Here is a 27651-nt window from a genome sequence, read left to right as displayed (position 1 = left end):
CAAACTCGACAAAAGAGAAACAAAGGGCTGAAGGAGCCCGAAGTCGACACTGCCTTCTGAGCTACAAAGGCTGCTGTAAACCAACAAATTTGTCCAAATCACGTGGACTTGTGCTCAGTATCCTTAAGCAAGTGACAGGTATCTGTTTTGCCAGCAGTTGGGTGATGGAGAGTGAGCATACCCAGTAATCATGCAGCTAGGGGGACGTACCCCAGGCCCTATGCCTGGGGCCGCTGCTCCTCCCGGCAGTAGTGGGAGTGGCGCGACCTCGAGTGAAGCCCCTGCTCCTACAGAGATCAAGAATTCATTGGAAGCACGGAAGCCGGGGACAAGTGAGCCTCCACAGTGGGGAATAAAAAGGACCAGCAGCATTTTGCTGGAGTTGGAAGCTGGGGAAAGAGAAGCCGAGGAAAAAAAGACCCTCAACTCAAGGCTGTTCGAGCTCGGAACGGAACTAAGAAAAGTTAGGTACGCGATGAATTCTTGTCTTGAGAAATTTTCGCCAACTCGTTGACGTATCCCTCATTTGGAGGGTGCCTCGAAGTCCTGGGCAAATTGAATATTATGGTATTGCACGTCGGTGACTTCTCTTGAAAATTTTGAGACATTTGTAAGCTTCACGCTACTAGGTTGTTATTCAATATTGCTGTTTTAGGCAAGTCAATAATATTTTGGAGGCGGAGAATGCAGATCTACGGGAGCGGATATTACATCAAGCGGTGAGGACCTTCCCCTCAATTACACCAATAGGTACCTGTTCACCAGTTGAGATGTGCACCATTGTCCACATAGGCTAGCGTTTTGTTTTGCGAGGCCGCTTTATTTGGCTGCACTTTGTGGGGCACAAAAGTAGCATACGGCTTCGTGACGTAATACTGCTCCCTGCCGGATACAAATTGAAAAGCTCGTTTTCATCTCAAGACGTGAATCCTAAGGAGTACGCCTTGCAGCGCTCTTGCGGCTGCAGGAGAAATACCCTGAAGCAGCGGAAATCCGTGGCCTCGCTCGACGCTACGGACCGGAGTTGGCTACAAGCATAAGCCTCTTGATAGACGAGAACAAAGCACTCAGACTGAAGCTGCAGTCTTCCATTCGTGCCCAGGCTCGTCTGCAAGCCACGGCTACACGCTTAGGTGACGCTCTTAGAGATCACGAAGAACGCGCGTATGCGAAGGAGCTTGAGGCTGCCGGTAGCAGAGTGGCCCCAGAAGCTGCTGCTAAAGCGTCTCAGTATGCGCAGAAAGTCGGCACCATCTCGCCATGGGCTCCTGATATTTCTGTCCCTCGGGCAGAATCGCCAAATAGTGGAAATTTCGTTCAGCGATACTGCGCATGCTCGGAAAAGCTTCAGGAAATACTAGACTGTATTGACTTCCAAATAAAGGACTACGAAAGGGGTGTGTGGCAGACGCAAGTTAATGTACTTGAGGAGGAACGAGATAATCTGATGCTGAAGTAAGCCACAAACCCAGTAGCTGGGCCCTTTACAGCTTGATTCTATCTCCTCATGCAGAAATGCTTATTTCTAGCTTTAGGGCACAACTTAAAAGTGTCAGTGCTTTACAGGGAGAAAACAGTCAACAGGAACAAATGTCCTTTAGTGGAGTATAATTTGTTGCCATGTGCAGGACGATCGTGATGAGACAGCGATTAGCTGAAGTTCAAGCGAGGATCGTCTCTGATCCTTTTCTGGCAGCACGGTTTGGTGGAGCGGGGGCTGCGCAGGAGGCGCTCGGACTAGGAGACGGCCGGAATGCTATGACAGAGCTCAGGGACACAATTGTTCAGCTTGCAACGGCCCAAGTCAGCAATAGAAGCATTTTACTGTTTTATGTTCTGCCATTTGGTCGGATAGTATATCAACATCATTCTCGTCAAGTTCGATTCCGTATTAATGAGTGACTTGTTTGGGGACGCTCAGGACATCAACGTTGAACTGGAGAGGCGTTTAGCAAGTGAACGAAATATTTCTCGCAGTTGGCAGGCGAACTTACGAGCTTTGCAACGAGAGGTACAGTAGGTTGCAACAGGCATTTGAATTGTACGACCTTAAAATAAGCGCGTCCATTGAATGCTTATTGAGGCACGGAAGTACAGCATTTGTGTTATTACCTGTGACATCCAAACGGGTTGCCCAGCCGCTCTTCAACTACTGCAACGAAGTCTTCGTCTTTGACGGGCGCTGTGTAATGTGGCTTGGTGCTTGCTTGATACTCAGCTAAGAGACCACCTTTCTGACCTGGCTGTTGCTGCTAGGGCTTCTGGGCTCCGCTGTGACCTGCTTCGGGGAACAATTGCACAGGCGGGGGAGGCCGCAGCGCTGAGGGAAATTCAGGGCTTTACAAGGAGCGAGAAGGAGAGTCTGAGGCTTTTACGTCTTGCTAGAGATAGGATTGCCGCGGATGCACACAGTGAGTGCCGCCAAGGGCTACCTAGGCTCCTTATTTTCAGGAGTGTGCAACAGTTCGTTTCGCTTTCCTGATTTGGATGCTGTAGATTTTTTTCTGTGCTGCACTTGTATCTACCAGAATCAACTTCACAGCTAGCATATGTGTATAGCTTTGGGTGAGGCGCAGGAATTGAGAGCTACTCGATCAGAGTGCGCGAGTTAGAGCAAGAAGTCGCCGATCTGCGGGTCAGACTCTGCAGCCCAGTTAATGGCTCTCCGCCCTAATAAATGTTGAATTTTCGTCACCAGTGAGCATTGACTGGTTCCAATAGTGGCTTTGGGGCTATCGACGATAAAAAAACGCCAGACGGTCGTCGACTACCTGTAGCATGCAGACAAATGCCACTCGCCTGGCAGCTGTCATGGAGCGTTTCCCTGCAGCACTGTATACAGTAATGGCGCTGGCCTGCATGGCTGAGACGGTTGCCAGGAACTAGCCACGCTGTGTTTAGCGCAGCGTAATTTGGTGCTCGTCCATGCAACCAACTTTTTGAGGGTTGGTCCTCTTGCAGATGGCAAAATTTTTTGGTAGACATATTGCCTGTTCTGCACTAGTGACGAATGAAATTTTGCCAAGAGGGAGATAATCGATTTGATGAGTTCAGCTTTAGAGCATAGCAAGTTTGTCCACTGAATGCGTGCGTGTTGCGTTTAGTGCGACATGACACGGCTTGAGAAGGGAGACAGAGAGGAATGGGAGGAGGGCGCTCATATGCTTGACTGCGAATACAAAGGCCCTGTTGCACTGACAGGAAGCAACATTGTTGCTGCTGACACTGACTCTAGGGCTGCAGCATTGCGTACTGCCAAAGAGCTACTGATTGGTCGCGCAGAAACACAGAAGGTGGTAGACGCAGTACAAGATAGGATATGTGAGCTACGCGAACAGGAAAAGAATCTCCTAGCTAGCGCGGATGGCTGTGAGCGTGTCAGTAATTTGCATCAGGGTGATAGTGCTATCCTGAGTGTGGACCAGCCTGAGACTGATAGTGCTCCTCTTGTCGGCCAAAGCGGCCACCAAAATCCATACTCGAAGTTGTACGACGCGCTAACAACAGACAGAGCACGGGAAGTCTTAAGACGACTCGTAGTCCTTCGCAGGATAGCGAGCACTGCCACTGTCTCCGTGGAAGAAGCCCGCAAAGCAGCTGAATCCACTGGGGAGACAAACTTAAATTTAAATGATTCGTACGGCATAGTTGCGCTGAAGAAAATCCGCAACGACATAGACCAGAGAGAGGTTACATTGCAGCAAGCGGAGGAGGCAATGCGTGCGCGGTTAGCACTTCGCCGAGCTGAAGCTGAGCATAAGAAAAAGCTGCGAAAGAAGGAAGAAGAATTCGAGGAACAGAGGCGCAAGGATTCCATAGAAGCCCGTGAAGAGTTGATGAAGCAGCAACGAGAGTATGAGCAGCAGCTTGAAAAGGAAAGAGACCGGTGTGAGTCTCTAAGGAAAGAAATAGAACTGCAGGCTATGGAGTTAGACCTTCAACGTCAGCTTGCAGAGGAAAGGATACGGGAGCGTTCACGACAACAAAACTCGGAATTGGAAGATGAGCTCCATAAGCTTCGTAAAGAGCACAGGGAACTAGAATTTGAAGTGCAACGAGTCAAAGCGGAAGCAGCGAGAGAGACACTGGCTCTCAAGTCTGCAGCAACAGAAGAAAGGGCTACTTTATCTGCTGCTGTCCAAGCTGCTGAAAGAAAGGCAAAAGTTGCTCTGGATCTAGTGAAAGAGAAGGAACAAGAGCTCAAGGATATGGAGAACAGGCTCAAGCAGTCCATTGGGAGCAATCACACTTCACCTTCATTGCCAACTCCTCTCGCCGAAAAGAAAGGCTCCAAAGCTGCCCTCAGTAAGCATGAGATGCCTTCGTAAGACATTCAATTTTTAATGTAGAAGGAAGTTCACACCCTTCTGAAGTAGATTAATGCGCTTGGGTGTGTCAGTAAGATATAGCACCACATGAATGTGGTGCTTTTGTTCAACGCAGAGAAACTTCAGGCCGTAGCGCAGAAAGTGGCAATGGGGCAAACTTTCACCAGGCTTGCAAGGAACAAGCGCCCAAAAACAATCACTCCTGGTGCTTGCAAACGTAAGGTTCAAGCAGGAGTCCACGGCATTTCGAAGAAGCTACCACATAACTGCATTCATTAGTTAAAATTTTCAGTATCCACCCTAACTTTGTCCCTACATATTTTGGCTATGTGACCAACCGCAGAAAATCGCTCCGTCGGGGGTGGAAATCAGTTGGGAAAGGCAGGACCAGCAGTTCTTTCCCCCAGATCGTCCTTCAAAGAGTTTGTCCTTGGGAAGTACACGTCACTTGCTAGCGCCTTTAGGCACATGGACGTTGACCATTCTGGCATTGTAAAGATCAGTGTGAGTGGTACACGGATGAGAGTCGACACGCAATGCATCAGCAAAATATCTGAGCGTCGTTCATGTTCTCCATATCCTTGAGCTCTTGTTCCTTCTCTTTCACTAGATAGCGTAACCGTGTGCAATTGAGCTATAGAGGTCGTCGCAGAAATTTTTGCGCACACTTAAAGACGGGGCCCATAGCAAGAGCTCAAAGCCTTCGTGGAGGCTTTTCAATGCTTCAACTGCAGAGTACTTGCTCTTCGTTTTCTAATTTCCTTCTGCAGGAGTTCGCCAACTTTGTCGACGACTTGGGCATGAATTTACCATTTAGCGATACGCATGATCTTTACAATACTCTTTCTGCCCCCTGCGACGGCATGCTGGTGCTCAGCAACTTCTACAAAAATCTTCTAGGTGATACGTGTACCTTAACAGAGCTCCATCGAAGGCTCGAAGAGGCAGGTTTAAGCATTTCCCAAACCTTTGGAGTTGAAAGCATTGCACTCTCTTGTTTGGTTTTGAGAATGCGTGTCTAAGAGGCTTTCACCTCCGTATCCAGTGCCAGATCTTACAAAGTTAGGGCATGGCAGCAACTTGCTTGCAAAACACACAAATGGGTTTGTGTTATCTTCAAGTACTTCAATGCCTTCTACTACTGTTTCTTGGTGGTGTTGCTTCTTCGACACCTGTGACAGTCGAACCATTGTAGGTAATGGTGCGCATGCGACACTCATTAGATATTTGGAGACGTGGAACAGCCATTCAATGACGCGAAAATCCCTCCAGATGGGCGTGTGACCAAGGAGCAGTTTGTCACAATTGCTGGAGAAGCTGGAATCACCCTGTCCTGCGCAAACGCTCTTTGGAGAGATATGGATAGGTCCGTGGAAGCCACTGTGCGCGTCGACAACTTGCCGTTTCCCTACGTGAAAGAGGCAAAAGGCTCATAAAACCTGCATTAGCTGATTTTTTGCTCGAAATGTTGTGTCTCCTTGCAGATCTAACCGTGGCAGTTTGCAACGGGAAAACGTTTTGCTTTTGCTTGAAGGTGCGCCGTCATTTCATTTTTTTCCATGCCTTCGACGGTTCCAGCATTTTGTTCACGCCTGGCCAAGATTTTCGGAGATATAAGAAGGGGCACTTCGCATTGCTCGTGTTTTTTGTCGCCACTGTAGAAGTACTGTGATACGTGTTCTCTCAGATAACGTCGACCGGGAGGAAGTAGAGCGAGTGGAGCAGGGCGCAACTAATTTGCTAAATAATGTGCTGAATGTGTTTTCGGGTACAACGAAAGCTCCAAAGCCAGAAGCGAAGATTTGCAGGCGTTCTTCTTTCAAGAAGCTCACCTGTACGGTTATTGCAGCTGACTGTCACCCTGTATACCGAAGATGCCAACTACATACGCACTTCCCCGTAACTTCGCATTTTTTTGCTATTCCCGTTATTCTTGCAAATGTTAGACATACTGTGATACATGCAGCACCTCAAGACTACATGAAAGCTGCGTTTACGAGAGACCTGTGATCTAAATATCGGTGTTATTTCGCAGGCAACGCATAGCGCACATGGGCGAGCCCTCGTGATGTGAGGCTCACTCTGTGTGCGAGTTGCCCATTATTGACTTGTGTACAGATACGGCTGCTCGTCAGGCCCTTGGCTTCACCCCTAGTGAAGCGCAGGTTGATGCTGTATTGGCTGACTCGCCTCCGTGGGATTGTATGTACCCAGAGGATCGCAAGGCAATGATTGCAGACATGAAACCGCGCACCGTAGGAAAGGGCCAGCTCATTCAAGCGGAAGAAGACCACAATTGTCCGCTGTATGTCATTCTCAAAGGATCAGTTGACATATTCCAGCCGGTATGCAGGAACCACGGTACTCTGTGCAGTCATTTGCGGGAGTAACAAAAATATTTGTGCCTGCAATTGTTTCTACAATTGCTGACTGCTGTCCACTTGAACACTAAAGGCTTCAATTTCATTTGTGTTGTTTGCACTGTTTGGAGCAGGGTTTCATACAATACAGACTTCTCGAGAACATCTCTGCGCCATGCCTGCTCTACTCGGAAGAAATAATGGAAGGCATGCCAAACACAACTTGCGCCAAAGCAGACCAGGCAGAAGATGTGTTTTTGTACTCTCTTGACAGAAGTGTTTTTGAGAGATCATATGAAGTGAGAGACTCCACTAAGCAGCTGCAGTGTTGCTGTAGGCAGCTTCTATTCTACAACCCCGCGTGCTGTGATGGACAGCGTGCTGCCATTTTCTTTTTGTCAAGGTGTGAAAGGCTGTTTGTTGTCCTGGTCAACTGCAGCGGCTGGCTGTTCAAAGACAGCGTGAAGTGGAGGACTACCAAAAATTACTCCGGAAAGTACCAGTTGTCAATAAGCTTGCTCCTGAGTTGCTAAAGTGTCTCGCTGCAGTAAGCAAACTATGCACGCCCACTCTTTTTAGACATTGCATAACTGGAAGTGCTTTGCTGGCATTGGCACAGCAATAGCTCTCATGCTCCACCCGGCATAGCTGGACTAAATTTTACTCCTATTGTCTTAAATAGAGTCGACAGCCCTGATATAATGTGACATGCAAACCCTCAGACCTTCAGGAAGCAAACTTTTCATTCAGGCGAGGAAATAATTACCAAAGTAAGTATCTGGGGTCCATTGTTACACATGCCGCTTTAATTTGCTGTGAAAACCAGCTTGTCGCTCATGCTGAGTGTAATCTTCGCGCCGGTTCAAGCACCGGAGTTTAGATCGCACTGTAGTCCATGTTTTAGGAGGGCCTTTGAGCTCGTGTATACTGCGCAAAGGATTTTTGGCCTTAACAGGGAGAAACGGCAAGTCGCGTACTGATGGTCAAAGATGGAGAAGCTGCCGCAGTCGGATTTGCGGATATAGATGACGAAGTAGAGATCCGCGTTTTCCGGTCCCTTGACTTTTTCGGTGATATTACTACGGTCCAGGGCCGGTCTCATACTGCATCTGTCAGAGCTCGAACTGACTGCACTGTGAGCGTGCACTTGATGCAAAACGGCAGTGTTATTTTGCAACAAATATTTCGAGAGAACGAAGACTAACACGCTCTTCGTGAAAGCGTTTTATTTTCTGTAGTTATACAGCACAAGTCGTTTAGAAGCCTTGTTTCTGAGCTCTCAGGTCCTGTCCATTGACAGCGACGTATTTTATAGCGTTTTACGCAAGTTGGAAATGGAATTTCGAAGGCGAAGTGGACGCTCTGCGACAGTGGACCGCAGCATCATGAATCTGCACAGTCGTGCTGGTCACAGGAATGCGTTGGAGGACGATCCACATTCTCGAAGTCCCTCAGAAGCCTTGGAGGAAGACGTAGAAGGAGACAAATCTTCCCCTGGTGAGAGCCTTGAGGGCTCTCAAATAACCTCTACAGCACTGGCTATTCCGACACAGGGGAAGGCGCTTGCTATTCCGACGCAAGAGAAGACGCTTGTTGATCATGATCTCATTGAAAGACTACTACAGGAGGACATTGAAAGGGTGGGCTTCTGATGTGAGGACAATGTTTGCCACGGCAGTATAGCTTTACTCCAGCTGAAAGGTTCATAAACGCGACGCTACTTTGGGTTTCATATGGACTCAGACACTGTGTAACTCTACATAATATGTGGTGGGGCCATTCTCGACTTGTGCTGGTTGCGGTGCTACAGACAAGGGAAGAATGCAACTTGCTTTTAGAAGGACTTCCAGTGCTGAAAGACCTACCGAAAGAGCGTAGGCACGAGATATGCAATGTAAGCACCTCCGTCACCTCCATGCATAATGTTCCAACGACTGATTTTACCTGTTGCTCGGCACCATCAGCCGAACGTAAAGAGCTTATTGATTGCCTAGCCAAGCCTTCCTGAACGATCGTGCGAACGAGATGTAGCTTGAAAGCGGGTGTCACTCCAGCTTGATGCAAGATCATACCACGGACGGAGATCTTGCGGATCAATGATTCGGCCCGAAACGACTCATTTTCGATTTTCCTAGTTGCGCGGATTTGATCTTCTCAGCGCATGAGCCTAGAAATATACAGCCCACACCAAGCAATTGTACTGCAGGGCGAAGCTCCTGACAAATTCTATGTTTTGGAATCTGGAACGGTTTCCACTGAGATTTATTTAGGTTGCGGTGAGCCACAAACCCAGTGCGACTGCTACAATAAATATACAAGACCGCAGAGGCTTTCCTAATAGCGTTTGCCCACCTCTCACTTAGGGGTGATTTTCATTGTAGTTGTATATCTCTCAGGCAAAATGCAGAAGATATCAGAAATGACATCTGGGTCATTTTTTGGAGAAATGTCCATCCTCCAACACGTGCCGAGGAGTGCTTATGTCATTGCCCTAACGCCTGTCTACGTAAGGAAGTTACTTGAGCTCCAAAACTGACACAAAAAAGAGGATTCATGTCAAGGTGTACCTTTGCTGCTCGAGTCCTATGCTCTACCCGCCGACGAGTGTCTTTTCCCCATATACCGAGTGAAATGGCTTGATGATATCCGGCCGGGTTCACATATATCATATATGAGCTATGTGCCTGGTTTGCATGGCTGCGTTAAGCGCCACGCTGGAATGAGATGCTTGCTGCTTTTTTTACTCCAAACCTCAGGTGTACGCCCTGAAGGCCGCAGACTTCGAAGAGCTCTTGGGTGACATGCACGTTGCTTTTTTGGAGCATGCTAAGTCAATGTATAGCCAAAAAATCGTAAAAAGAATAATTGCTAAGGAAGAAAGCACCCCGTTGGTGAGGCTAAGACACGGCAAATTATTATGGGGGGGAACAGACGAACAAGGCCATTGAGCCTGCTCCTTTCCGCACCAATTTCATTGCGTTTCCAAGTTCCTTCTCGCAGGCTCTCCATAAAGAACTTTGTGAATGTGTTCAGAGCGAGGAGGAGGTGCCTCAAGTGGTGCAGCTTCTTTCTGGTGTCCCTGTCATCAACTTGCTGAGCGTCGAACAACTTCAGGGCCTAGCACGCGCATTTAAGGTCAGCAAGTCAAGAAGTACTTGTATTCACCGTGAACCTTTTCGCAGCATAAAGCCTTTGCTGTATCAGTGCTTACATGTTGTGACTGCATTTTTCACGTACCATAACCGTGTCAGGTAAGAACCCAGGAAAAAATGGTCTGCCTGGCCTCTTGCTTTATAGAAAAAAGCCTCTTTTTGTGTGCTCTGGGAGAAACAGGTCGAGGAAGTAAGGGAACGTGAAATAATTATGCATGAGGGCGACCCCGCAGACAAGTTCTACATTGTACTTGAGGGGATGGCTTCTATTCAGAAGTCACCTGAGCCCGGCAAGCCACGGAAGGAAATCGCAGTGGTGACAGCAGGAGATTATTTAGGAGAAATCGGTTTTATTAATAACCAACCTCGGACTGCTAGCTGCGTGGCGAAAACAAAGGTCAAGGTATCCTACCTGAAACGACCCAGCTAGGCACTTTAGCGCCAGTCTAACAGATGAAGAATGAATTCTACCTATTCTACTACTTTTCAACTCGTTGTGCATTGCTGGTTTTCAGTTGCTCTATTTGGGCCGCGCTGAGTTTGATAAACATTTGGGTCACCTTGCAGACGCATTTTTACAAAAGGCGGAGAGCACATACTCGACGCCGGAGGTAGATATGCCGGCATGGCTTCTCAGCGCAAAGGCACAAGGCGCCTTTTACACTCCCAGCTCCATTAAAGATTCACCAGAAGAGCCAGATGAGACAATCAGCACAGGAAGCTTGACGAGAACGTCGGATGAAGCGGAGGCGAAGGCATACAAGGAGAAGAAAGAGAAGAAGAAGTCTTCAGATAGCTCGCACAAAGCAGACAGTGAACATAGTGGCGGAAGCCACGATGATGAAGAGAAGAAGAAGAAAAAAAAGAAAAAGCCCGGCGGCAAAGAAGTGTCTAAGGACAAAGACAAGGCACCAATCATGACAAGCTCCGGGGCTGCTGTACCCATCACAGCGGGCGACCTCGATCGTCTTAGGGAGCTTGTTGTTGGCACATTTAAGAACAAATATGGGTCACTTGCTCACGCATTTGCAGAGATGGATGTGAACAAGAGCGACATTGTGGATGCAGATGTAATTTAAACACCAAAGCAGTAATCGTGCACTACTAATTCATGCGTCTTTCTTGCTTTATGTGCACATTTGGCTAAGCTAGGGTCTTTCCACACCCGCTCGAGTCGGAATTTGTTCTTGGAACCTGTACATGTGTAATGATGGCGCCTCATGGGGGGTCGCATGCTGGTGAATGAGCAGGAATTCTACGCGTTCACTAAAAAGAGCAATATTCGGGGGTTTCAAAAACAAGAAATTGACGCTCTCTTCGACGAGTTGTGCCGCCCAATCAAGGGCCGCCTTGTAGTGGGTAACCTATACCGTAACGCGAGAGGAGTGGAGCCCAGTGGAGCAGAAATCCATCTTCGAGCCGTCGAGATATATGGATCTGCCTTGAATGCTTTTTTGAAGATTGCAAGCATTGACGGGAAGGATTTATGCACAAGGGAGAACTTCACGAGGTGTGCTGTCACAGGCCTAATTCATCTGCATTAAAGTACGGCCCATAAAAGGGCTGCAGCGTTCAGGCGTGTTTCATTTTCCTTTTGGATGTTGAACTGCTCTGTTTGCAGCTTGAGTGCAAACGTTGGAGTTGATAGTGACAAGGCTGAGAGCATCTGGGATGAATATACCAAGGGGTGAGTAAGACCTTGTGCGCACGTCTGTCTGGGGATTGCTACTTTCAGCTGTGTGGAATGGTGCCCTCTCCAGATCTCCATGCAGCCACTTTTTCCCAGCTAAACTAGCCAACCTTCGTGCTTAGCAGGCACTGTGCAAAGTAATTCGTTTTTGCCTTTACGCGTGCCTTAACTTAGGGTCCACTCCTCAGACGACCGCATTACTTTGTCTACGCTCATTGGGCTCATGTCAGGTGAGATAAGTTTGCGGAATAGCTCACTGCTATGCCATCTGACAGACACACCTGAAATCCGTTCATGTTTGGACATCGACGCATCGTGGGGAGTAGGAGGGGTGCTCTGTTCTGCCCGCCTATGCCTTGTAACAACTACTGCGTGCCTCATAAATTTTGGCTCCCTTAGTTGCGCAAATCACGCGAGTGGTTTTGAACTCGCGGAAAGTCATTTCAGCCCCCTGGTGGCGGCGAGCTTACAGAGCTGCCCACGGAGCTGAAAAGCAGGTGAGTACACAAATGAGCTGTCAATCAACTAACTCTGCGAAGGATATTATTCAAATTGCGCATTTATTCCAAGCGGGACAAGGGAAGGTACTGGCGTTTGTTCCAGCGGCTCACTAGCCTGGGAATGAAGAGCGCCACTGCATGCGGAAAGGCTGCCCATGTGCGCCTGTAAGTCTGGTCACCGTGCTACCGGATTATTTTCAACGATTCAAGTTAAAATACACAATCAAATGAACAGATCTCGAAGGACCCATGGGTCGGAGCGATGCACTGGCGCAGTTGTCAACTGTGTGTTCGATGATGCTGCTGGGCTGCAGCTCGGCATTTGTCATTGCGGACAGCTTACATGCTCTCTGGACAGATACACAAACTAACCAATCTATTAATTAATTCGTGGCGCAAAATCTCTTACGCTGGTTCTGGCCATAAGTTTGCACCAGCAAGCCCTGGCGAACCTGCCCAGAGAGGCCTGAACAGTCACGACGTCGAAGTTCATCCCTAGCTGCTATTAAGCAAGAACGCCAGCGGGAACAGAGGAAGAGCTTTCTGTCGACGCTGGCACTGGAGCAGAGCGGGTGCCTTCATAAGGCTTAGTCATGGGACAAGCATGCAGCGGATGCTGATGGTTGGAAACAAACAAGCAGGAGAAGGCTGCTGAGCTTCGGTTGAGGAGGTTTTAGATTAAGTGGCTGAAGTGAGCTGGCGCTTGCAAGCTTGTTAAAGCTTCCACGGCCATTCCCTTCAAAAATCAACTAATAGCCGCCATGCCATTGGCACCACCTATCAATTTTGTCTGCTTGCAGCAGCGTGAGGGGATTACTATTACTGGGGGAAACAACAATATCTTCCACCGGGGTAATTGCATTGCAGCTCCGCAAATGTAGATGACGACCTGCTGCTGTTTGACAATGTCGCCGTCATGCGAAGCATGGAGACGGAGCTGAGCAGTGGCGTCTGTATCTGCAGACCTGAGTGCCACAAAAACTGAGCTGCAAAAAACCAGCAAGTGGCGCAGAGTTGGCCGTACAAGATGCAAGAGCAGAGCTGTCCCGGGCGCGACGGTGGCTCCAATACTGCTGCAGAAGTGGCAGATGAAGAGGCAGCTGGAACGATTCAGCCGCTCATTAGTTCATCTAGGTGCAGTCAGAACCCTCCGAAATCATGCAGTGGTTCCCCTCCATCTGCAGAGTCGGTTCTAAACTTGTACTCAAACGCCGCAGCGGAAGGAGCCACGCACAATTCAGACCGACATCAGCTCCACTGCACAACCGAAGACTTGTCTACCCTCTCAGAAAGGGAAGGCGTTGGCGGAACTTCCAGCGGTGAAACTGTCTGCGTATCTGCGGAACTAGTAGCAGCAGTTGCCTCTCCAAGGTCACACGAGCCGAGCGACTCACCACTTCCGGAAGATGCTGATAGGCTTCATGCCAGCGCGCCGTTGGGATCCATATCGTCCTCTGTATTTGGCTCTGTAGAGCCGTTAGGGCTGACTGCAATTGTTTCAGCTGTTGGATCCTGGGTTTCTGCGGCTTTCGATAAGCACCAAGAAGAGAATGCTACCATCGAGGGCGTCTCTACAGGAGCTTCTGAGCTTAGTGAATCGACAGAGGCGTCACCAGAGAGTCGAGCAAGGCCAGTCGTGGGGGAAGATGTAGCGACGGCCAAGAACACCGCAACACAGGTATCAGTGCTATCCCTATCTCCCAAGCCTTCAGTGGATGAACCGATCGAGTGTCTCTCTACATCGCAGACGAGTCTTGAAGAATCGCCGCTGCCGGAGGACGAAGGCTTACACAGAGAGCCCACAGTCCTTCTGCATTTGTGCGGGCAAACGGAGCCAATTCGTTGGTCTCCAAACGACTGTTGCCCATCACAGGGAGATGAGTCAGAGTGCCTATACCACAATGGAGATTTTAACTCTCACCAAATAGACCCTCATCTTCTGCGTGTGCCGGACCCCGATGAGTTGGTTGAGGACCCCTTAGAGCTCCCTGTACGGCAGATGTCATTTCATGAGATAGCGGACAACATTGAAATGTGGCTACTTAGTAGCGGACAAAGAATCCTGAATGCCAGAGAAGATGATTCTGTATCCTCCAGTGATTCTATTGAGGAAACACCTGGGGCACCACTTCTTGATGTGATGGAAACTTCGTCAATCAACACTGATAAAGCGCACGTGAACGATCCAGCGTCATATGACGAATTCGTTGGAGTGCATGGGGACGTGTGTATGCCCGAATCACAGCCCCACGCGTCTGGCGGTGCGGACATTTCGGAAGACACTGTCAATTTTTCAAGGCTAGCAGGCGGCGATGAACTAGAGACTGTGACACCGTTTCGCAGAACACTCTACACTGCCCTGCGTTTGCCTGGTGCTGAGAATAATGTAGCCGCTGGGAAGCGGAGTTCTGGTCTTGTACAGCAGACAGGGGACACCGCTGCGCCTGGTGGGCTCACAGAAGCAACAGATGCAGACTTAAAAATGGGATCAACACAGGGACGTTGTGCACGCCACTGTCAACCATTTGCGGATAGAGGAACGCAGTACTTGGCGAGAGCAGAGAAATCTGCTGTGGTGGGGGCTGGCTGTACCTCGCCGCAGGAGACTCCAACCTCAGCTGCTCGAGTGAACGTTCCAGAAGATACGACTGGAATGCCCTCCGAAGGACATACAAAGCGAGAGGAATTGCAAACTTTTGGTGAAAGCGCGAATAGGGACCTGGGAACGGCGATGCCGTTTCCAAACTGTGAGGTTTTGCCTTCAGTGGTTGCGATGCCGTGAAAGATTTGCCATATGGGCACATTTGAGGGTGGACTGCTATGTTTTGGCTTGTCGACAAGGACCACTTGGGGTGGCATGGCCTTCGTGTCGAATCACACTGACGTGGCAAACACTAGTCAGGATAGTGGTTGTTCTGTTGCTTCCAATGTTTTGTTTCTTTGGCGTAGTGTGCATCTAATTCATCACACTGGACAGGAAAGTTATTTCGTTCTGTTTATGATATGCAGGTGAGCTGTCTCCGGAGGAAGCTGCTGCGAAGGAAGCCGAGCTTCGTTCATGGGGTAACAGGATTTGGGCCTTCTTTGGAGGAGATGCAGGGTCTGAAGCAGCTGCAGCTGGTGGCGAAGGACCAGTTGTAGGTGACCCTGTCGAGGAAACGCTCCAATATGAAGATCCTGCAGTTGTCCAGCGAGACGATCACCGGGCTTTCACCAACGAAACGTTTTTGCTTCTTGAGTCAATTAAAAACGATCCCATACTGCAAGTTCTTAATCCGCAGCAGCAAAAGTACATCTCGTCTCTCATGAGACGTGACGTATTCCCTGCATCCGCTACTGTGGCGGAGGAAGGTGCAGACCCTGCTCTGATGTGGTGCAGCTCAGGGGAATTCGAAGTTTCCCAAGCTGTAAGTCTTCATTAAGTTTCAGACAGCCTACCTCTGCTTGGACCCCACTCGAGGCGTTTTTTACTGGCTTGCAGCTCAGATGCTCAGCCATAGGTGACTCAGTACAACTAACTCGGGCCCGAAGTAGTTCGAGAGCAGCATGTGCTTACATCGTCTTGAAGCAGGTGTGAACTCCGAGCCACTTACTTGACATGCATTACAGCGCGAATGCCTCAAGCGTCCATAATATTTGCGGGTGGCTGTTGCAGGGATTTTTTGGCATTTCGGTGCTACGGTCTCTGGCCCCAGGAGAGTTTTTTGGTTTGGAGGAGCTAGTGTCAGGGGAGAAGCTAAAATGCACGTTAAGATCTCGGCAGAGCAGCAGCGAGTGCGCCTTGTGGGTGCTCGACAGGGAACTGTTTCTTGATTTGGTTAAGGACATGCTGACAAAGCGCAAGCTGTTCGTTCCTGTAGCTACGGCGTTTCTTCAGAAAGTTAGACTGATAAGGGACATGCCGGAGGAGCAGATTGTCGCGGTGGCTATGGCGTGTAAGGTGGAGAAGTTTTCGGAGGGTCAAACAGTTTTTAAAATGGGGTTCCACGGCGACATGCTATGTTTTATATACAGGGGTGAGGCAATCACCCAAAAGCCGCAGGATGATGGCGGGCTTCTCGAGCTCGCGAGACAGGGACGAGGCGAGTACTTCGGAGAAATGGCACTCATTAGAAACACTCGACGCACGGCATCAGTGGTCGCTGGAACTGAGCTACTGCTGCTTTGCCTAGACAAGGAGTCGTTCGAAGCTCTTCTTTCTCCAGTGAAAGAGAAGATGGTGAGTGTTCTGTGAACTTCTGGCCGAAAAGCTATATCCGGGGCCTATGGAATTCGTGGCATTTGGCTGCGTAGAGCTTGATGCGCAGGGCATACTGCGCGGGTGCACAGTGAGCTGTTCTGTGAACTGCGTTCGGCTTAATACCTGCTGATGTGTTCTATATTTCGTGCTCCGTGGGGTTTCAGTGCGTATATGACTCATGCAGGGCGTCACCTGTCATACGCGCAGAATTCTCGCAGAATTCTCGGCAATAGCTGATAGCTGGGATCCAACCGTGGATATGCACTGTGTGTGCGGTGCGTGCGAATCAGGCAGCAAAGGCTGCTTCTTCGTACAAAAGGCAGGAGGATGCACCGCCGAGTGAGACAGATGCAAAGCCTACGGAAGGAAGAACGGCGGCCGCGGTGCCGGCTACGCGAGATGCCGGTGAGGCGTGTGTAAAGAAACGCACGCGCAAGAGTTCTCTTGCACTTCTTAATTACTCTAAGATAAGAGATCAAGAAAAGCAGGCGGAAAACGGAGGTGGTGATGCGCTTGAAGACAAATCCACTGCCCGCTGGCGCTTGGCTCGGGAGCCTGCATCCATTCACGAGCCTCCCCCATTGTCTGCTCAAGGAACACGAAGCTGTCTCAAAGGAAACAGCGACACTCAGTGTGGAGGCCGCAAGAGGAAATCTCCCGTTAGATTTGATGAACGCTCCCTCTTACCTTCGGAGTCTTCATCCGAAGAAGATTAGGAAGGAACGAACTGTATTGTCACCGCTTTTTTGCTGTTTCAAGTGTAAACCTTAACTACCGTGCACCGTTTCTGTGGCATATACAGCTTTGCACCAACGCAGTAAGCAAGTAGGTGGAACAAGGTTTAATATGAGGCAGCCTGCCTCTTGCAGGCGTTTGGAAATCAGGAGCGCTTTCTGTATGCACTCTCCAATTATGTTCGGTTGTAGTTTAGCTGATTTATCAATGTTTATTAGTGCGCCTGAGCTCTGCTTGCTTACTTCGTCGTGTAAAATGCGAGCGGAGGTGACGGCCATGTTTAGATGCTGGTTTCATCATAGTTGCGAACGGTCAGCGGCTTCTGAGGATCAAAACAAACAGTAGCGAGGCCCGTCGTCATCTTTGTGAACTGCATGGAGGCGTTAAAATCCTTCACCACTATTGAAGGAAGTCTCCACCTAGTGAGGCACCATCTCTGACCACGGACTAGGGGCCCTCTAACAACCCGAACTCTTGCCAGAGGAGAAAATGTTACCTAGAGCAAGGAGCAGGGCAGGTGGCCATGGTGAATGACGTCTCCTCTCACGATCTCGTCTTCGCGTGGTGGATCAGCTTGGACCAACTTAGCGGCTCCCGCAGCGGGCATGGCTGGATGTCTGGAAACGCTATTATTCTTCGCCCTGCTACGAGTTTTCAAATGTCGTTAAGGCTTGAACGTTACTGTGGCTGGAGAGGGAGGTGCGACCCCTTAAGTCGTAGAGGACTCTGCGGCTACCCAGTTCTTCCGCATAGGCGCAGCAGAGCGCCGGGTTGACAGTTTGTGCAGAAGCAACACCGGAGTGCCTGTATACGTCCACCATTTGTGCAGAGATGCCCATTCTCCTGTTCTCAGGTATTCAAAAGTTAATGGCCAACTTGCAGAGGCGCCGCCGTCCAGCAGAGCTAGAGACCAAGGTAACTGCTTTGGCACGTCTGCATATTTCTTGGTATGGGCAGTGCACTGAGAAGCGATTGCAACTGTGTTTTGTTCCTCCAGAGTTGGGTTGCCAGCTGCATTCCCTGCTCGGAATTCTTCCCGCCGGAATGCATTTTGGTAGCCATAGTCTCCTGCGGGGGAAGGGAACTTGAGCAGCGGTGAACTTAGGCTGTCATAGCTCTATGGTGGAACTAGCAGTACTGTTGGCACATCAACTAGCACAAAACGCTTACACGGAAAGCGCAAGCCCCTTCAAGCCGCGATTAGTTGCGTGGCCTTCAGGCAGCAGGCAGCTGCAGCGTGTCCTGGTGCGCATTTGTCGTTTGTCCTCCGTCCTGCACTACTGCTGTTATGGCGGGAGTCTGGAGCTGGAGATGGACGGCACAAGATGCACAAGATGTGACGACCTAGACTTTTTTTGTACCGTGAACACCACCTATCCAGATCGCCTGCATGCACATGCGTTTTCAAACGCACCATTCACAAAATGCCGGACGATTAGCATCTGGGTTTTCCGATTTCGTCGAAGTTACCGAGACATCACAACTTTCGCACATCGAAAGCGTGCGAATACACTTTTGGGCGAATACTGCCATAGAACATGCCCTGAATCATGACACCAGCTCACTTGTGACGTTGTCTTTTGGCTATTAAACGTTCATTTATAGGCACCGAGTGTCACACGAGGAAGATCTGCGTTTCCTGAATCCAGATTTGCGTAAACCGCAGTTGTCAAAGTTCCCCTTCTTGGCTTCTCATGCAGAGCACGTAATCCCCTTCCAAGCACCTCTACGATCAGCCAAAGTTTGCGCGTTGCAGCCGCATCGTCACAGAAATATAGCCAATAGAGGCTAGAAATCATATGAATTCTACACTGTAAGTGGCTAGCGTGGTGGCTCTACTACCTAGCTTGTCAGCGCCTAATGACCACTTGTAGCCCGGAGGAGTAGATGGGACGGACAGCAGGCAAGCATCGTGATTTCTACTTTTACTGGCGTAGAATCTTGTGAAGTCAACGCTATAAAACACGTGCATGGCGTGTACGCCTGCATATGGCTCTGCTGTACAACTTTTTTGTGGAAGAGAGGGATCGTTGATCGACTGAACCCCCACAAACACCAACACCAGAGTGGGCCGCCGACTGCCATTCATTTTGCATGCAGGCTTGGGTGTCTCGGGCTCGAAAAAGAATGCGGCTGTTTAAAAATTTTCCTCTTGTTTTTGTTAACACGTTTCGTGCGTAAAAGACGCACCCAAACTGGCATGTTGGCCTCGTGGGTCAGGCATTTATGCACTACTTGCGAGTGCCTATGCCATACCAGCTCCTCCTGACCACTGTTACGCATAGGGGGAGCTTCGAGGGGAGCGGTGAAATTTTTGAAGTATTAAGATAAAACATGTCATTAGCGGTGCTATGTTGAACCACATGCCGAGGCGACAGGATTACACCGGCTCCAGCTGTCGCATGACAGTCCCTCGAGGGCAGTGCACGGTTCTGCCGACTGCCGAACTCGAGAAATATGTTATCTATATGGTCTCTGAGGGGATTGATGATGATTTTTTGAGCTGCTTTACAGCTGGCAGAGGCTCTGAGTGCTTAGGGCTGCCTTTGACACGACTAATCGCCTTGGGGACTCGTCTGTGCTGGTAGGGATCCATTTCCAGCGCCCCTTCTTCCCTATCAGCACGACTTGACACTGTTAGAACAGTCGGCATGTTTGCTTTTGTCTTTGAATGATGAGATCATTGCGGATTTCCCCGTTGATGAGGCGGGCCTCCCCTAATGGCTGCGCCGGTTACGGGGGACCGTCTAGTGAAGTTTCGAAGGGACTGGCAAGGCTAAGCACAACTTCATCCGTGGGCAGTGAAAAGGATTGTGGGAGATCCACGAGTATGCTGTTACCAACAGACGTGAGAGTCCTGATTACATCGAGGACGTCTCAGGCGGGAGAGGGGCCAGCCCACGGCGCTGAGTCACCCCTGTCTGCAGCCTCCACGCCGACTCGGAAGAGTGGTGCGAAGACGCAGGGAATAAGTTTCCACAATGGCAGCAGCACAGCTGATACAGATCAACTCCGTGAGAAACTTCAGCAGATGTGGGACGACGGAGAGCTTTCGCCTCGTGCACCTCTTGACCGATCTCTGGGCTATTGCTCCACTTCCCCGAACAATTCCGGCAAAAAACTTGGTGTTGCTTCATCATCTCTGGATTCTGCAACGAAAAGCCCTGAAGGATGCAAGGCGAGCTCACAGCAGCAAGATGTGGGAGCCACCGTATTCATCAGTGATGTCAGGGCATTGCGTCAGATGGCACCGTTCAGCTCAACAGAGGAGCAGGTCCTCACCCGGTCACAGAGAAAACGAAGCAGCGCAAGTCTCCTACAGCAACTCGTAGCAGATTATCCCAATGGAACGATCCAGGGGCAACAGAAAGACCAAGACACAGCTGCGCAGAACCATCAACATGAAGGACTGGAGGGCTTGCAGACAGAGCTTCGTAGTGCGGCTGAGAGTCAGCAACAAAAGTATTTGACTAAAACGGCAGTGGATGCGTTAGATTTATCCATTGACCGATCAAAAGGGCCCATTACCCTGCCGTCACCTGATGCTGCGTCGAGGGGTTTGGGGACACGCAAGCGCCGCGCCAGTAGCCCATTAGCGCCCACGTATTCGTTTTCGTCCGACTCCTCACACGCCAAGGTTAAGGGAGACATGCCGAAAGATGTGCTTCCCAATCCGAAGAGCCGCAAGCGTCTTTCTGCCTTTTCCTCGCAGACCCTTGGCCCCTCCGGTGTTCCTGCTGGAGCATGGCCTAGGCGTGGCTCCGCTGCCGCACCGGTGGCACTCAACGGCGAAAATGGCGCTACTCGCGGCATTATGGATGCGACCGCCAACTGCGCAAGTAACAGCAGCAGTACCACTACGATAGAGTCTCCCTTTCAGAAGCATCCTCCACCTTCTCCTTCAGACTTCCCGTCTTCGTCGCCAATTAACACCACCTCGCACCCTCTTCAGCAGTTTTTTCAGGCCAAAACAAGACATCAGGGTCACTCACGGCAAGCGTGTGCCGCTGACGGTCGCAGACCATCCGGCAGTGGCCCTGCGGCTAATCCATTAAGCAGCCCTGTGCAAGTGTCGCCTCGCCGCACACAAACTGGCGCTGAAGCATCTTACCCCTCATTCCAGACGCCTCGGGTTCCTTTCAGCTCACCTGAACCTCGCGAAGGTAGAGCCCGGGCTTCTATCCGCTCCAAAATCTCACAGCGATGCCCGTCGCCCTTGCCGCTGGTTACAGAGAACACCCCAAGTAAGAAGGCCGTAGGTCGGAGAGGCTGCAGTGGGTGCCCTTCGAAAAGTCCCCCTGGACGAGGAGCGTCGCTAACGGTAACAGAGGCGCAGCAAAGGGTCTGTGCTGTCCCGTTGGGGCAGGAGGCTTCAGCGAAGGCGACAGCGGTTTCCCGCCGCGCCTCTGCTGTCCCAGTGTCAAAGCTGAAGGCACCTAGTGAGAGTTTCGACAATACAGCAGCAAAGTTGCTGAGTCAGAGAGAAGCGGAGCCGCCTGAGGGAGTGACAAGAGCGCGTGAAGTGTCCACAGCTAACTCACCAATCAGGAATGAGAATTTTATTTCTCCCTGGCAAAGGGCAGGACGATCAAGTGCACCTCCTACGCGAGCCGTTGCACCTAAAAGGCACTCTAAAGGCCAACAAATGCCTGCAACAACTGCAAGTAATGGATCTTCTCGAAACGCAGGAGCCAAGACTGAGCTTTCATGCAAGCCGTCATGTCCACGTAGTACAGAACCAAGAGTGTCCTGTGGAGCAGCCGCTAGTTCAGCACGAAGGCGGTCTGTGACAAGGCGCAGCAATATGGTGAGAGCCTCTACGCTTTCGCGTTTGCCTTCAGCCCCGAGCTCTCACGCAGTGCGTCGCTCAGTATCACTCACGTCGGGCGCTTCTCAGGACGGTGCCGTCTCGGCTGCCTCAGCCGTTGCAGCCACGTGCCCCGTACGCATTGTACGAAATGCCCCTCCTGGAGAACGTAAACGGACTCCACGGCATGAAACTTCTCCCAGTAAAGCAGAAATGCAGTGCTTGCCTTCATCACGTAGTGCTACTACGTGCATCAAACTTGGGGCGAGATTGGGCGTCGTTTCTTCTGTTGGATCTTCCAAGGGAGGGAGAGGCTCAACGGCAATAGGTGTCTCAGTAGCGGCGAAGGCCGCAACAGCAGTCGCAGAGCGTGGGTGCGTAGCTAGAGCAGTCCCAGCACGTTCCTCAACAGACAAAACACGGAAAAGTAGCTGCTTGGTTCAGAGCACAACAGCGCGGCGCACTGTAAGAGTGCTGCCTATCGCAAAGCCAGGACGTCTTCTCCCCATTTTAGAGAAAGACGGAAGCAGTGGCCGCAGCTCAGTGAGCAGTAAATCCGTTGAAGCAGCTCGTGGAGTCCGGACTTCTCGCTCTAGAACACCAGCTTCCCCTCCAGCCTCCCAAGAACCCTCGGGATTGGCGTCTTCACAGCAAGGCGGCCCTTCTGTCAAGTGCTCCTCAGCCAGCCGAATGAATGCGGAGTTTGAGCTTTCCAGCTCCCCTGCAGTACAGTCAACCGACGCGACGGACACAGGATCCAAAATGCCCGCAACTAGTGACGGGCTTTCCGGGCATAGTAATGGCACGGAAGAACGTACTGGAAATAGTGGAAGTTCGCCAGAGACGGAGTTCCAGTTCGCACCCAGTGGCAGCCCCAAGTTCACCGCGAATTTTGACGATGGTCAAGAACGCGGCACTGACGAAAACACAGTAGCTAGAAGCAGAAGGGACCCCAGTTACTCCATTCATGTGGATACTACCTCGGCCCCTCATGATGCGAAGTCGTCCATTGATATTTGTGTTGCAACAACTGGCGGTACAAGCTCTTCACAGAAGCCACGGGGCAACGCTGCGGCGCAGCCCCAGAACCGTCGGCGCAGCAGCTCTCCACATAACCTGTCTCTTCAGAAAGTGGCCACTGAAGTGGAAATGCAGCATCCTGAAACCTTCGCTTCCATGCGCCGAGCGTCGAGTGTCTGCAGTATCGAGGATGGCGATGGGAAGTGGGTTCCAGCGCATCAACAGAAGAGGGAGGCGCTTCACAAGGAGTGGGCGATTCGCGATCGGGAGTACCAGGAAAAGCAGCAGAACTTATTACTCGAACAGCAGCGCAAGGAGAGATTGCTGGCATGGGAACAGCGTGAAGCTGAACTGCTGAAAAATCGAAAAGCTCTTTCCAAAGAAGAACCCTCGTTTTGGGGATTCGACCCATGTGAGCCGGTCCCACTTTACTGGCGCTTTCCTGCACCCAGAGTCTGCTTTTCTTGACGCTTGAGTTACCCTCTGTCTGAAGTGCCCATGACTCAATTGTATTTCTTATCCTTCAAACTTCCTCTAACAGGTTCTCGAGGTTGCACAGTGGAATCGACGTACAGATAGAGCTGCAGTCTGCCGCTTTGGCACGCCGTAGGCTTCCAGCAACTAGTTGCGTTTTCCGTAATAGCCCGGCACCAAATACAAGTCTTCCACTTGAGTAAATCCCTACAAGTTGTGTGTATGAACAGTCATGGTTGATGAGGAGGATGAGAAGGTTCTAACGACAGAGGAGCTTCGGGTTGAAGTGTCGCGGTTTCTGAAGGGAGTAGGTTCGCTTAAAGCCCTCTTTGGCCTTAAAACCAAGGCATTGGGACTAAGCACACCTTAAAGTATATAGGCAATGCTTTTAATGGACTACAGGACGGTGAACGGCTTGAACTGGCAGCTGGTGTGATGGGTGGAGCAGGATTTGCGCTTCCATTCACGAGCTGATTTACTCCGCGTTGTGAAGAAGTTCAGCGAGCAAACCCGAACAACAACGACAACCAGTAAGCTTAGTGTCAACATATTGCGGAAAAAGTGCCACTAATACAAGTGAAAGTAGGGTCAGTCATTCGTAAATCAACAATCTCCGGCTGAATGTTTCCGCAGCAAGCTCCAGGCTTAACTTTACCAAGGTGGAGCAACGTGTCGTTCCAATGGCTGCTCGCCAAGTGCACGGTAAGATTTAGGGCCTTTGGGAAGTGGCGACAGATACCACTCTGGGCCGCTAGGGCATGTCATTGCTACTTCGTGAATGGCTTGGCTACTCTACCCAATGAAGGCAGTCACGGTTTTGCAACATTGCTGCGTGGTCGCTCTGATGTAATTGATCTGTCTTTGCACCTCGCGCAGCAGTGCTGCTTTATTCAGTAGAAGTGGTTGATCAGTATCTGCGTCTACCAGCCCTTGGTGTAGAAGGCCACCTTCTTTGTCGACCCACATGCTTGCTTGCCTTCTGCAGGCACCGTGCCACACGAGAGACGCCGGAAGTCAATTCTCCGAAACAGCAGTGGAACACAGCAGTCAGAATGCCGCAGACGAAGCCGAGGGATCAGCTTTTCTCCGTTCAACAAGGTGGGCTGCGGGCAATGTTAATCTATCTAGTGGAGTCTAGACCACCCAAAGGTGCTCCATCTCAGTACAGCTCATCCAGTTTGCTGTTTCTGACCTCAGAAACACACCACGTGCATCGCCACGAAAATCCGCGCAGTTCTGCGTTTGCCACTGTGTAATAAGGCTGAGAAGGAGCTTTTCTGCGCAGGTCCAGCTTTACATGCTTGACGAACACGAAAGGGCCAGCAAAGAGGCAGCTGCCCACTTGTCCCAGCAAGGTGAACAGCGACAGCAACTTCGACAGAAACTTATGCATCAATTTCAATTGCTGATGCTCCGAGGTGACTCAGATTTGGAGCTGGCGGTGCTGCGCCGCCAACTGGCAGACCTATACGACCCCGACGATGAGTGAGCCATCATCGCGCGCTGCTTGTAATGCGGACTCTAATACGCCAGCGGCTCCCCGAGAGAGCCTTGTCGCTTCCAGTGACTTTGGACCATACTCCGACAGTTTTCTATGAACGTGTAAGCACATCTATTTACTACAGAGCGTGTCGAGCATGTTGCTATGTGTTTGTCCCCATGCTGCATTTCAGGGATAGCGTCGCCTTCTTATCGCCTACTTTGACTCCAGGCCGTGAAGTTGAAGCAGCAAATAAATGTTCTCCCAGTGCGTCTCAGCAGGAAGGTGGTGAGAGGTCCATGGCATACAGTGACGAGGAACGTACTGGATCTATGGCATCAGAACAAAACGGAGCAGGACGGCTTCCCTTCACAGTTTCCCCTTCGTGGAGACAGAGACCTCATGGGATATGGCAAGAGCCGCCTGGGGCTCCGCAGACTGAGCCCTGTGCTGAGTGGAGTCCACCGCCAAGCCCCATGGAACACAACCGTGTAAATGGAATGGGGGGTAAAGAGGACAACAATTGCTGGGAGACGACTTCACTTGGCACAGGTACTGCCCTTGAGGACGACCGTGAGCACAACCGCAAAGATAACGACGAAAATGCCAATTGCAATGCGGCGCAGAGCCCGAAACATCTCTATTCCACTCAGGAGACATTGGAGTTAAAGCATCCAGGGAAAGACGTGCCAGCTGAGGAAACGCCCAAGCCTCCATTGGAAGCCAACAGGCGCCATTCCGTGCTCAGTCGGAGGCTTTCCGTGGTTCCCAATGCCCACTTGTCCCCGTAGCCTGCTCTTTAGATCTCACCGACTTGGGTGCTGAGTGACGCACCTAGAAATGTGGTAGCAAGCAGATTTATCAGGTCAAACTGTGGGCCAGCACTGAAGCTGCGCGTCATTTTGGCTCTACTGCACTGGGACATCCACGCCACGAGGTACTGCCCCCAATTATATGGAAACTTTCCATTGTACAGTTGGGTGAACTTCGCCTCAAGCAAGAAGGAATTCGGATTGTTTTCTGGTATGTTCCACATGTTTGTGGTGGCAGCACCCACCTGCGGAGCCACTCAACTTTCAAACTGGCATGCTGGGCCTTGGATTCGCTTGCATTTATGAATATCTGGCCTCACAGAGAAGCGAGAGGAAATCTCAATTACAGTGCACGACTTCTACCTCAGCGAACCTTTCACAAAGTGCTCGGCCAACATCGCGGCTGTGTGTAAGTCAGAAGAGTGCTGCACATACCACCGCATCCGGGAGCGCCCTGTGGTATCGCTTGTCCCTGAGGAGTTTGTATGGAGTCAATGGTGCAGCGGAAGAACATATTTTTCCGTTTGGAGGGCTTTGACATGAAAATCGTCTCTTCATCTTGGAACAGAGACCTGCGAGACCTTTAAGAAGAGACTCTGCACTCCGGTTTTAACTATGTTATTCCTCCGTGAAAGTTGTAATGCTTTGCTTTGCTTGCACTGGCGTTTCCTTTCTCCTGTGCAAACATTGCACATTCATGCCAGTAGCACGCCTTAATGCCAGCCCAACAAAACCACGGCGAAGCTCTTGCGGCCAGTTCTTATGTGGATGAGCAGGGTCTAGTGTGTGGAATTTGCTCCCCTCCTTCCGCAGAGCACCGCAGATGCGCATAGGGAAGAGGAACTTGGGAAAGCTATGACTATTATCTTCGAGAAGGAGCTCTTACCTGAGAACACTTGATTTAAAAGTCGTGGGAACACTGATGTGGTTCTTGCCGCATGCTTCTTTGGGTTGTTTGAGTGTTTTCTTTTTTGTGCCACAACTTCTGCATCTCTTAACCAGTTCGCTAACACTAAGGCCTCACACGATCTACTCGACTTTTGTGGGTGGGATTTTGCCTTGCTTGACAGAAATGTTATTATCATGGCGTTATGGCTGCAGCACGAATTTATGCTTTTGCTCGGCGATTTTCACCCGGCCGTTGGATGTTTTTGTCTTGGTGATATGGGCTTTCATGGTTGTTCCATTGAATCGCTTTCGCATTGGGGCAAGTTGACGTCTGTTGTTCCTGTGCCCGCGTATAACTGCGCAGGAAGTTTGAAGCGAACCCGTAGAGTCCTTCTACATGAACGTGGGACAAAGTACCTGCTGGCGCCACGGCTCGTGTGGCTACTTGCGACTGGTGATTTTTCATAGAAGTTGCAGTAGATGGGCCTTTCGGTTCCCATTGATCAGATGATGCATCTGCTCTCCTTGCCGGCAGCTGCGCCATATTTGATAGGGAATTCACGCGCGACTGTATACGTTTGGAATGCGGTAGAGTGCAAGCACAGCCTACTTGTGAATGCATACTTCTTTCACACCGCAGCTTTAGGATGGAATGCATCACTAGCAGGGGATGCGAGCCGCCAGCTACCACATCACACTCATTCGCCTCGGCGATTTAAGAAGCACGTGCATTACAGAGTACTCTCCCAGCAACCGAAGTGGTAGTTGCAGTACCTTCGTAGAAGTCGACAAGGTCAAACGCATGCAACGCGTGGCATTTTGCACCTCTTAGGACGTATAGACGCAATTCGCCAACGATGCTTTCCTCATTTTTGAGAGATCGCAAAGGCTTTCTCCGGCAATTAGTGCTACGTAGTATTTGTGGAATAATAAGGTCACCAGATGGCGAGGAACACCAAAGATGTTTCCCACACCTCACTAATAATGCAGCGGTGAGGGTACGGAGCGTCTGTGGAGGCCGCTCTTAGGACAGGTGCTTGCTTCTTCAGTTGCCGTGTCCATAGGCCGAATTTTTGAACTTATGGTCTAACTCGCACTCGAGAAGCTGGTCTTTTGCCTTTCACGCGAAGGTGACCACGGCACGTGTATGACGACAACTTGGCAG

General features: G+C 50.5%; 4 protein-coding genes across 4 annotated transcripts; 3 read left to right on the top strand and 1 right to left on the bottom strand.

Moving 5' to 3' along the window:
• Positions 1-190: 190 nt before the first annotated feature.
• ETH_00014205 (CAMP-dependent protein kinase regulatory subunit, putative) lies at positions 191-12020 on the top strand (the record flags this gene model as incomplete). Its single annotated transcript, XM_013377807.1, has 30 exons — positions 191-468; positions 656-719; positions 968-1455; positions 1629-1803; positions 1922-2011; positions 2219-2411; positions 2577-2635; positions 3105-4305; positions 4444-4545; positions 4672-4832; positions 5099-5228; positions 5352-5389; positions 5552-5694; positions 5813-5862; positions 6016-6162; positions 6447-6673; positions 6823-6987; positions 7128-7235; positions 7644-7823; positions 7972-8328; positions 8499-8582; positions 8847-8964; positions 9085-9194; positions 9445-9579; positions 9722-9823; positions 10022-10243; positions 10356-10910; positions 11091-11350; positions 11462-11527; positions 11705-12020. The coding sequence occupies 30 exons, from the start codon at positions 191-193 to the stop codon at positions 12018-12020; spliced, it is 6324 nt and encodes a 2107-aa protein (XP_013233261.1).
• A 1037-nt stretch (positions 12021-13057) lies between these two features.
• ETH_00014200 (uncharacterized protein) lies at positions 13058-16986 on the top strand (the record flags this gene model as incomplete). The annotated part of the gene is made up of 4 exons (XM_013377806.1): positions 13058-14777; positions 15040-15437; positions 15686-16249; positions 16561-16986. The coding sequence occupies 4 exons, from the start codon at positions 13058-13060 to the stop codon at positions 16984-16986; spliced, it is 3108 nt and encodes a 1035-aa protein (XP_013233260.1).
• Positions 16987-17649: 663 nt separating this feature from the next.
• ETH_00014195 (uncharacterized protein) lies at positions 17650-17844 on the bottom strand (the record flags this gene model as incomplete). Its single annotated transcript, XM_013377805.1, has 1 exon — positions 17650-17844. One exon carries the CDS (start codon positions 17842-17844, stop codon positions 17650-17652), a length of 195 nt encoding a protein of 64 aa, XP_013233259.1.
• Positions 17845-19706: 1862 nt separating this feature from the next.
• ETH_00014190 (Proteophosphoglycan ppg4, related) lies at positions 19707-25577 on the top strand (the record flags this gene model as incomplete). Its single annotated transcript, XM_013377804.1, has 7 exons — positions 19707-23244; positions 23537-23613; positions 23755-23836; positions 23940-24008; positions 24292-24404; positions 24592-24791; positions 24980-25577. The coding sequence occupies 7 exons, from the start codon at positions 19707-19709 to the stop codon at positions 25575-25577; spliced, it is 4677 nt and encodes a 1558-aa protein (XP_013233258.1).
• Positions 25578-27651: the final 2074 nt, after the last annotated feature.

Source organism: Eimeria tenella, genomic scaffold, assembly GCF_000499545.2.
Source record: "Eimeria tenella Houghton genomic scaffold, Eth_scaff63, whole genome shotgun sequence".
Lineage (NCBI taxonomy): Eukaryota > Apicomplexa > Conoidasida > Eucoccidiorida > Eimeriidae > Eimeria > Eimeria tenella.
Note: the sequence above shows the minus strand (reverse complement) of the source record. Positions and strands in the feature narration are given on the sequence as shown.